The sequence below is a fragment of the Ciona intestinalis genome, chromosome 14 (assembly GCF_000224145.3).
Source record: "Ciona intestinalis chromosome 14, KH, whole genome shotgun sequence".
NCBI classification, from domain to species: domain Eukaryota; kingdom Metazoa; phylum Chordata; class Ascidiacea; order Phlebobranchia; family Cionidae; genus Ciona; species Ciona intestinalis.
Window position 1 is genome coordinate 2,941,885 of NC_020179.2, and position 9,390 is coordinate 2,951,274.

The 9,390-nt window shown below is 36.1% G+C and overlaps 2 protein-coding genes across 3 annotated transcripts; both read right to left on the reverse strand.

The window, feature by feature from the left end:
- On the reverse strand, window positions 1-1,776 carry LOC104266430 (uncharacterized protein DDB_G0290685-like; the record flags this gene model as incomplete). The annotated part of the gene is made up of 1 exon (XM_009862594.3): window positions 1-1,776. A coding segment is annotated over exon 1 (1,758 nt), but the record flags the coding sequence as incomplete, so codon positions are not given.
- Window positions 1,777-3,829: 2,053 nt separating this feature from the next.
- Window positions 3,830-8,845, reverse strand: LOC100179436 (thioredoxin domain-containing protein). 2 transcript variants are annotated; one of them, XM_018814861.2, is made up of 9 exons: window positions 8,700-8,845; window positions 8,429-8,598; window positions 8,015-8,106; window positions 7,523-7,628; window positions 6,866-7,004; window positions 6,062-6,232; window positions 5,496-5,552; window positions 4,905-5,030; window positions 3,830-4,321 (listed from the first exon to the last, which is right to left on the reverse strand). In XM_018814861.2, exons 2-9 carry the CDS (start codon window positions 8,577-8,579, stop codon window positions 4,156-4,158), a joined length of 1,008 nt encoding a protein of 335 aa, XP_018670406.1. In that variant the 5' UTR covers window positions 8,580-8,598; window positions 8,700-8,845; the 3' UTR covers window positions 3,830-4,155. The 2 variants fall into 2 exon arrangements, with proteins under 2 accessions (XP_018670406.1, XP_009860835.1); XM_009862533.3 differs by lacking the exon at window positions 5,496-5,552 and having other exon boundaries at window positions 8,700-8,826.
- Between the last annotated feature and the right edge of the window lie 545 nt (window positions 8,846-9,390).

Here is a 9,390-nt window from a genome sequence, read left to right on the forward strand (position 1 = left end):
TTCGTCATTGTTTTCCGTGACATTATCAGTTTCGTCATTATTTTCCGTGACATCATCAGTTTCGTCATTGCTTTCCGTGACTTCATCAGTTTCGTCATTGTTTTCCGTGACATCATCAGTTTTGTCATTGTTTTCCGTGACTTCATCAGTTTCGTCATTGTTTACCGTGACATCATCAGTTTCGTCATTATTTTCCGTGACATCATCAGTTTCGTCATTGTTTTCCGTGACAACATCAGTTTCGTCATTATTTTCCATGGCGTCATCAGTTCCGTCATTGTTTTCAGTGACATCATCAGTTCCGTCATTGTTTTCCGTGACAACATCAGTTTCGTCATTATTTTCCATGGCGTCATCGGTTCCGCCATTGTTTTCCGTGACATCATTAGTTTCGTCATTGTTTTCCGTGACAACATCAGTTTCGTCATTGTTTTCCGTGACATCACCAGTTTCGTCATTGCTTTCCGTGACATCATCAGTTTCGTCATTATTTTCCGTAACATCATCAGTTTCGTCATTGTTTTCCGTGACATCCTCAGTTTCGTCACTATTTTCCGTGACATCATCGGTTCCGTCATTGTTTTCAGTGACATTATCAGTTTCGTCATTATTTTCCGTGACATCATCAGTTTCGTCATTATTTTCCGTGACATCATTAGTTTCGTCATTGTTTTCGGTGACATCATCAGTTTCATCATTGTTTTCCGTGACGTCATCATTTTTAGTATCCGCGTCGTCTACATTCACATCCGTATCCACGCTTTTTTCCTCTACACTATCAGCATCCTCATCGTGATCGTTATTTATCGTTACATCATCGTTAGCATCAGGCGTAGCAACACGTTGGTCTTGCTGTTGAAACTCGGGAGCGTCGAAACCATTTTGCGGCGAGTTGTTCATATCAGGTAGTTTTCTCGAATGAGCGTTTTCTGAATCTTTCAACAAACCGGCTCGATTTAAAGGCACTTTACCCGGGGTATTTAATTCTCCAACAGAATCTTCGCCTTTTTTAACCTTGTACATAGAAAGGTCTGGCGGAATGTTTAACTTGTTGTTGAAAACACCCGCGTTCTGAACACCAACATTGTTTTGATCTTCTACTGGATCTTGACCATGTTGATCCGTGTTTTCTTCCGGATCCTGATCCGTTCGATCGTGCGAATCTGGCTCTATATTATCCTGCCCATCTTCATCTTCGCGCTCTTCTGAATCTGGATCTCTACTTTCATCTGAGTCCGAATACGGGTCATCATCCTCTGCCTCTTCTTCCGAATCTGTATCTTCCTGCTCACCAGCATCTGCATCAACTATTGGAGATCTATCAGAATCATCTTCCAACAAATCGTCCCTCGCTTCTTCGTCATCTTCCTCTCCTTCATTGGTTTCTTCCTCATCTTCATATGGCTCATCATCCTCAGCATTATCATCATCCACATCCTCACGTGGGTTCCCTCCATCCAAGTCCTCTTCATCTTCGTTTGATCTTCCTATATCCAGGTCATCTTTCGCGCCTTCATGTTGAAAAAACTGCGGGAATTGACCTCGAGTTTCATCTTTATAAGTGTCTTCTATATTTCCAGGTCTAAGACCATTGATGCTTCCCTGCGGTGAAAACTGAGCAGGGCGGTTTCTAGCGTTGTCATTATGTTGCCCGAACCCCCCAAACGTATCCGAGGGTAATTTGTTACTATTCAATGGCAGAGAGTAACTAAGTTGGACAAGTAAAAGTAACAGCAATGTTACCTTAACGGTAAACATTTTAAACTTCTATACTAGCCGTCTGTAAGTAAATATTCAAAACATGATTGCGCTAAATCTATTTACGGGTAGTGAATTATTTACGAGCTATGTTAGGTAAGGCTACATGGTGGCGTTGCTATAATACACGAAATAGCGCTACTTACAGTGTTGTGAGAGTAACAATATCACTCGTAGAAACTTCCTAATAAAAACATCCGGTTTTAAATCCCATGAAACTGGCATTGTAAGGACTCAAAAAAACCTTCGTCTAGAACTGCTACAGTTTATAGGCCTGCATCAAATTCGTCTTTGTGGCTACTGTCTACTGGTAACTAATATCTTGCCTTGCGCTGAAAGCTTTTGTGGTTCTGCTTTATTTGACATGGGCGTACAATATGACGCAATGACGTACAAAGGCTGACAATCTTACACAATAGTGCGAAACTAGAGCACCGCCAAATCGCCGACAGCAAATAGACCAACGTTCGTGGTAGCCAAACCAGATTGAAACGGCAGCGAAAGTTGGTTGTTATCAACGCTCAGACTATCGACTATGTAACACGATAAAGTGCAGGCTTACATTTGTCAAAAATGTCAACAGTACTTGAAAGTAAAAATCACTTTCCTACACTACTATCTAAATCGTCTAACTACACAAGCGACCAGAATTGAACTAGGTATAAGTAAGCTAACGCATAACACAACTTTCCAATCCTTTTCACACAAAGTGCTTCGACCACTTTTATTTCAGGCCTCGTTCTGTTTGAGCGCTCATACAATAGCAGTGTGGTACAGACGTTAACCACTAAACCGTATCGAACGTTCTGTTCAGAATAGACGTCTGTCGAGTTTCCTTTAATTTCTCTGTCTTCTCGCAGGCGTCGGACAATCGTGGATTCGTATCTCAACTGTATCCCTTCGGGCAATTAAACAAAATTGAACTGCAATGGTGACTAACCTGCATTGCTTGAATTGAAATTCTCCCCATCAAAGCTTTAACTCTATGTACAAAGTAGGCGTGATCAAATCACATCTTACACTTACAATATCGATTTTAAACCTTGCCTTGGAGAATATATCCAGACAGAGTAAACAGCTGCTACCCAAGGGCTTAACATTTACTTTCATATGTTTATTTAAACTTTTGCTGCCAGGGAGATATATTCTCTTGCTGTCAAACACATAATAAACACAATAAAATCTATTTCGGCAATGTACCCTGTCATTTTGGAACTAACGTTTTAAAAGTCCTTTTAGTTGCATACATATTGGGTTTAAAGTTCTTAGGTTATTTCTGTATTACAAGATCGCTCAGTTAGTTTAATATTGGGAGTATACACCTCTGGATAGAGGTGCATAGCTCACATCTAAAGGGCTTTGAACCCGGGCTTCTGCGGTCACAGACATCGTTGGGTGTCGCGTCCTCGATTTCAAGGTCTTTCAATTCGTACCTCCATAATAGAGATTGCCCTGCTGTGTGTTAACAAGCCTTTATCATATATCCAAGTTTAACTGCAAAGTCACCTCGTTAACACTAAGATGTTACGTCATACTTGTTGTGACGTCAAACCTTGTGACGTAGTAAAGGCTTACGGCCATTGACATAAAAAACAAACTGTAATGCTGTATTGAGCTATTGAGAAACTTCCCAACGAGAGTGAGAAACAGGACGTCCGTGTTACGACCACACAACTGTGCTAGTGGATTCTTGTATAAGAAATAGTAGGGTGGGGAAATGGGACACCCATTTTCATTCTATTTTATTTACTCATTTGGTAGCAAACTAAGACCAGCATTTAAAAAATTATAAAACCTCACGACTCTCGTTGTTAATTGTTTAAAACACGATCAGGACATTTGGATATTATGTGCTAAGTTTGTCCCATATTCCCCACCTTACTATATATAGCCATAGATATAAACTCGATATGAAGATTTAAAAGCAATGGTATACTTTTTGTGGCTGTTTATGGTAAACCTGTCGTATAAAACAGCTACCTTTACTGCATAGGCTTATACCACACAATTAAAACACTGTTAAAATAACTTTATTTTTCGACGCTTTGAAGAAATAGAAATAACACAGCTTTACTTATTTACTTTACTTTTATTGCACTTTGTGCATTCTATGATTATACACAAACACTACCTCAGCAACTACAATACAGATGATCGCCATTCCAAGCGCCAATAAACTTCACATTTAAACTTTTCCGCATATCGGCTTAATTTCGTTTATAACATTTTTAGAAAAATACTCCGAACAGAATTTGCTAAGATTTGTCGTTGAGCAACCAATATAAGAATAACTATTTTCAAAATGGCAAGGAAAAAGATGCACCTCAAACAGAAGGGAAACGACGCAAAACGTAAATTTTGCCCTTTGTAAATACACCCCACAAAACAAAAAAAGTTTTACAATAGCTTTCGTTTCTGGTATCGCTTCAAAATAAATATTACAGCACATACTACAAAGACGAGACCGCATGCTACGCCACTCATAAAAGCAAGTTCACTTGTGCTTGCGTGGTCTTTAAATAAGCCGTGAAGCTGGTCTATCATTCCTTCCAATTTCTCACTTCTGTAGATATAAAATCAACTTAAACATAATTGCTACTGTTATACATAAGGCTATTACATGCGGTTCAACTTGATGATAATTACTAGTAAGCCAATATAACTGGAGGCGTTCGAAAGAATATATAACGTGAATACACAGACGCTACATTGTTAGAAACATTAGTTAAACGATTTGGGTGAGTTCCTTAAGGACACACGCCAACAATGGTGGTAGTATCTGGCTTGGAATCTGGTATTGTATGGTTTAAATAAATGAATGTAACTTGCTTTATCCTAGCATGAACGATAAACAAAAGTCGTTATAATACGGTTGAATGAATGAATGTAACTTGCTTTATCCTTGCATGAACGGTAAACAACAGTCGTTATAATACGGTTGAATGAATGAATGAATGTAACTTAATTATCCTCACGTGGCCAGAAATCTGGCAGTCGTTAAACACAAATGTTCTGTTTCATATAACCCGTTGCCCGTTGCATTTTAACAACTGTTGTTTAGTGTTTATTTTCTCCCCTTCTTGTTTTTAATTATTTGATATTCGCTACTGTATTCATAGAAAATATGCAATGTTATGTAAACTTACGATTTATCTAACGGCGGGGGTACAGTCAGTGGTTCCTGTTTAGTGTATCCCTCTAACATAAAGTTAACAAGAGATGTGGATGACAGATCCTCACTCTTGTAATGATAAAGATCTGTTCGGTGGAAACTGAAACATATTGTGATAAGTACATATATACACGCAATGGTTGTACTACATCATGCACTAACTTATCTATGAATGCATTGGCATGGGAGATTCATTGGTATATAGTAGGGTGGGGGAAGATAGGACACCTTTTCATTACAGTTTCTCTTCCGATTTGGTAGCAAACAAAGAACATTCAAAGAATTATAAAACTGTATCCTCACGACTTGAATAAACCGTTGTTAATTGTTTAAAACACAATCAGGATATTTAGATATTATGTGCTAAAGTGTTTTGTATTTCCCCATTCTACTATAACAATATATCCCAATGAATCATGCAAGATGCAATGTAATGTTAAATTCAATGTTGTTTCTACATAGCTGGCTTGTACATTTTTAATATTAGCAGACTACTATGCAATAGTTGCACTGCAGTGTGGTTTATTCACAACAGAATTTGCAGCTTGCATCTAAACTTTGGTACCTGTATGATAACAAGTTACCACGTGCATGTTTCATTGGCACCTCTGTCTTTTTGATGCTAAATCAATGAGAAACAAAAATAATCAAACTGTATAACACAGATATATTTCTGAATGTCTGTGTGTCTAAATATCACCCACAGAGACAAAGTCACATATGTGGTAATTCATAAACGGTCACAGATTGTGTTTTTGCTATTGTTGTTATTGGCAGTAAGCCAACATCTCCTATTGTGTCGTGCATCATTGTGTCGCAATGACAGAAAACATGGAATTTTTTTCTGAGAGCAGTATTAATGTGTGACTTTGGTGCAAAACGTAAAATATAAAAAAGCTTGTTAAAGCACAGCAGGGCGATCTTTATAGGCACAAAATGAGAGGCGTGTAATTTAAGTACAAGACAGCAGGTACAAGGTGTAAAATACAACACCCGTGCGGCCGTGCCATAACAACTGACATTGCCCAACCACATAAGGATAAACAAGTTACATAATTTCATTCTATACCACACTTATTTCATTGATTATAAAATAGCTAGATAACAACAGAAATCAAAACGAATACTTACAACAGAATTTTAACACAGTGGCCAACTGGATTCATCCCAAATCTGTACACAGTGCTGGAGTTTGAACTCGTATCAAATATTGCAACATTTTTCCTTCTTCTTAACCTAACTGCTGCTGTCCCAATGTCTGGAAGGTTTGGCTTCATGCAGTCAGGTCTTTTCCCATCTGCACTGTAATAATGTGTGTATGATAACACAATAGTAACATACATGGTAACTCGTAAGCTGGCACGAGGTGTTAAACCTGTGTTATAAAGACTGCTGTTTTCCGGCCACTCGAGGATAAAGTAAGTTACATTTATTCATTCATTAATCTGTATATATGTGTTTAGTGTGCAAGTTTCAGTGTATACCACTTTACTTATCACCCACAAAGCAACATACATGGTAACTCGTAAGCTGGCACGAGGCGTATGAACACCCGTGTTATAACGACTGTTGTTTTCTGGCCATGAAAAAGTATGCACATAGTGTACATTGAAATAGGTAGATCAACCATAAAAATACTGCTATACATGTTTAACTACTTTTAATACTTATAATAAATGTACATAACAGGAACTGGATATCCTATTAATAGTGACATTATTTGTCTTTTCGATTATAGTAGCAAAAAAATATTCTAAACAATAAAACCGATTTAGAGACAAAACAACAGTTGTTAAAACACGCTTACAGTTAAAATAATCTTTTTATTCTGTTGAAAGAAAATGAGCGTGGTCTATACACCTAGCAGACAAAGAGCAATTTATGTTTAATTATTATTAAGTTAGTTTCCTAATAGAAACAAAAGTGTCAACTTACAACATGACAAGCCAGTCACCAGTTGTAGCACCTGTGGAAGATTGAGTTAAATGCTCAAATGTTTCTTCTGTTAATTCAGGTATAGGAGTTTGTTTTGCTTCTTCAATCCAATCCACAATGCTATCAGGTCCATAATCATCTATTGTAATATTAAAGTTTTCTGTCAGTTACGAATAAATTTAACTTGCTTTATACTTGAGTGGCCAAAAAACAACAGTCAAAAAAAACTTAATTTAATTGTATAACACAACCCAAAAAACAAAAAAACTTAATTTAATTGTATAACACAACCCAAAAAACAAAAAAAACTTAATTTAATTGTATAACACAACCCAAAAAACAAAAAAAATTAATTTAATTGTATAACACAACCCAAAAAACAAAAAAAACTTAATTTAATTGTATAACACAACCCAAAAAACAACAAAACTTAATTTAATTGTACAACACAAACTTATATTCTTGAATTTCTATCCGAATATTACCCATCAAGTTACATTCAGGGTAACTCGAAAGCAGGCACAAGGTGTATGAACCGTGTGTTGTAATTACTGGGAATGAGGATAAAATAAGTATTCATAGACCACTAATTTAAGTAAAGGGAACTAAAAATAGTATCAAAAATTACTTGTTATATTCAGAATATATTATTAATACCTGGTTTATCGTATTTAAAAGGAGTGTTTCCAATGAAAAGTAACAACTGTGGAAAGTTGTTGACACCATACTCTGGGAACTTAACTGCAAGCTTGTAACTTTTGACCTGGGAGTGAAGAAAATATGTTAGGGACAATACGTTAATGGCGATATGTTGGGGTTTAGTGGTCAGGCATTAGTGGTTAGCATACAAGTATTTACAATTTTCACTACTTTTTGCATTTGTTTTTCCTTTATTGTATCATTATTTTATTTATATATATACAAAAAGTACTTTTTTAGTATATAGTAAGGTGGGAAAAACGGGACACCTTTAGCAGATACTATGTAAATATTCTGATAGTGTTTTAAACAATCAACAACTGTCTATGAGCATCGTGAGGAAACGGTTTCATAATTATCTGAATATTCCTTGTTTACTACCAAATGGGACGAGAAAATAGAATAAAAAAATGTCCCATCTTTTCCACCCCTACTATATGTACAACTCACATTTCCATCTTCAAGTTTATCTAAGTATTCAACAGCTTCATGAAAACTTGGCATTTTCTCTTTACAATCAGGACATTGGTCAAATGAAGTGTCTGAAATATTGAATTCATATTAAATTAAAACCATACTTCAGTAAGGTAGCTGAAATCGGGCTCCATTTCTATAATATTGTATTATATAGTAGGGTGGGAGAAGATGGGACACCTTTAGCACATAATATCCAAATATCCTGTGTTTTAAACAATTAACAATGGTCTATAAGAGTCGTGAGGATATAGTTTTATAAATCTTTGAATGTTTCTTGTTTACCATTAAATGGGATAAAAAAATAGAGTCAAAAGATGTCCCATCTTTCCCCACTCCACTGTATGTCCACACAATATCTCTTAGCAATCCGCATTTTTGGTAACTTACAAAAATAAACAAGTATTTCTTCATCTCCAGCTGCAATGCTTTTAAGTAGTTGAGCTTTAGTTGTGTGAGGAACTGCATTTGGGTCAAATTCACCATTAACTTGAAGAAAGCAATGTATCACAAAGAAAATACACACTAAACTACGGGTCATGGTTATTTCCTGTGGTTATCTGAAAATTACCAAATTTTGACAAACTTTGATCTATAATTTTGTAACTCAAGTTTATAGAGTTTACTACTGATGTACACCTTTGATTGTTGGCACGTATACCTTTGATTAATAGTGAAGAATCCTCTGGCATGTTTCAGATTAGGCTGATGGGAAGTGTTAGAAGTTAGTACTTTATATATGTTAGTGTTTATACGGGTTAGTGTTTAATAGTTAGAGGTTATTGGTTAGCAGATAACGCAGGAGGGATTCTTTACTAGCACATAATTGTTTCATCGACGTATAAGCTAAGTTTTATAACTTAAAATTGTTTAATTTTACATTTATTAAAAATCACTTTACAGCGAAATACCAACGGAGGGGAATAACCAATCCGGGCTGACGACACGTAACAATCGTATTTATTCAACCATGTTAAATTAATCAGGGACCAAAGTACAATTTTAATACACGCTAATATAAAACGTACCTTGGAACTAGACCCGATTAATTAAACACTTTTTAACCGTCATGTTCAAAGTACATTTTCTAGCTAGTCCCTTGTAGTGTTAGGACAATTGTATTTCGCGTAGAGGACCACAGACTAAACACATTTTGCGTGGTATACATTTTTCGCAATCTTATTAATTGATTGCACATATATATATAGATTAAGTAACGTAAATAATTAAATAAACGGTATTTTACAGATTTTACAAAAGTGTTATCAAATTGCCACTGATATCATATTACGCCCGCGTCGCTGTTGCCAGCAGCAGTGACATTTGATGTTGTTTGGTTGTCTGTTTCGCGT

Excerpts from the sequence above, each read along its gene's own strand:
- LOC100179436 (XM_018814861.2), bottom strand. The coding sequence starts at position 8,579 with ATGACCCGTAGTTTAGTGTGTATTTTCTTTGTGATACATTGCTTTCTT. Across the intron at positions 8,107-8,428 it reads AGAAATACTTGTTTATTTTT|ACACTTCATTTGACCAATGT; the intron begins GTAAGTTACCAA and ends TCAATATTTCAG. Across the intron at positions 4,322-4,904 it reads CCCCCGCCGTTAGATAAATC|AAGTGAGAAATTGGAAGGAA; the intron begins GTAAGTTTACAT and ends TTATATCTACAG.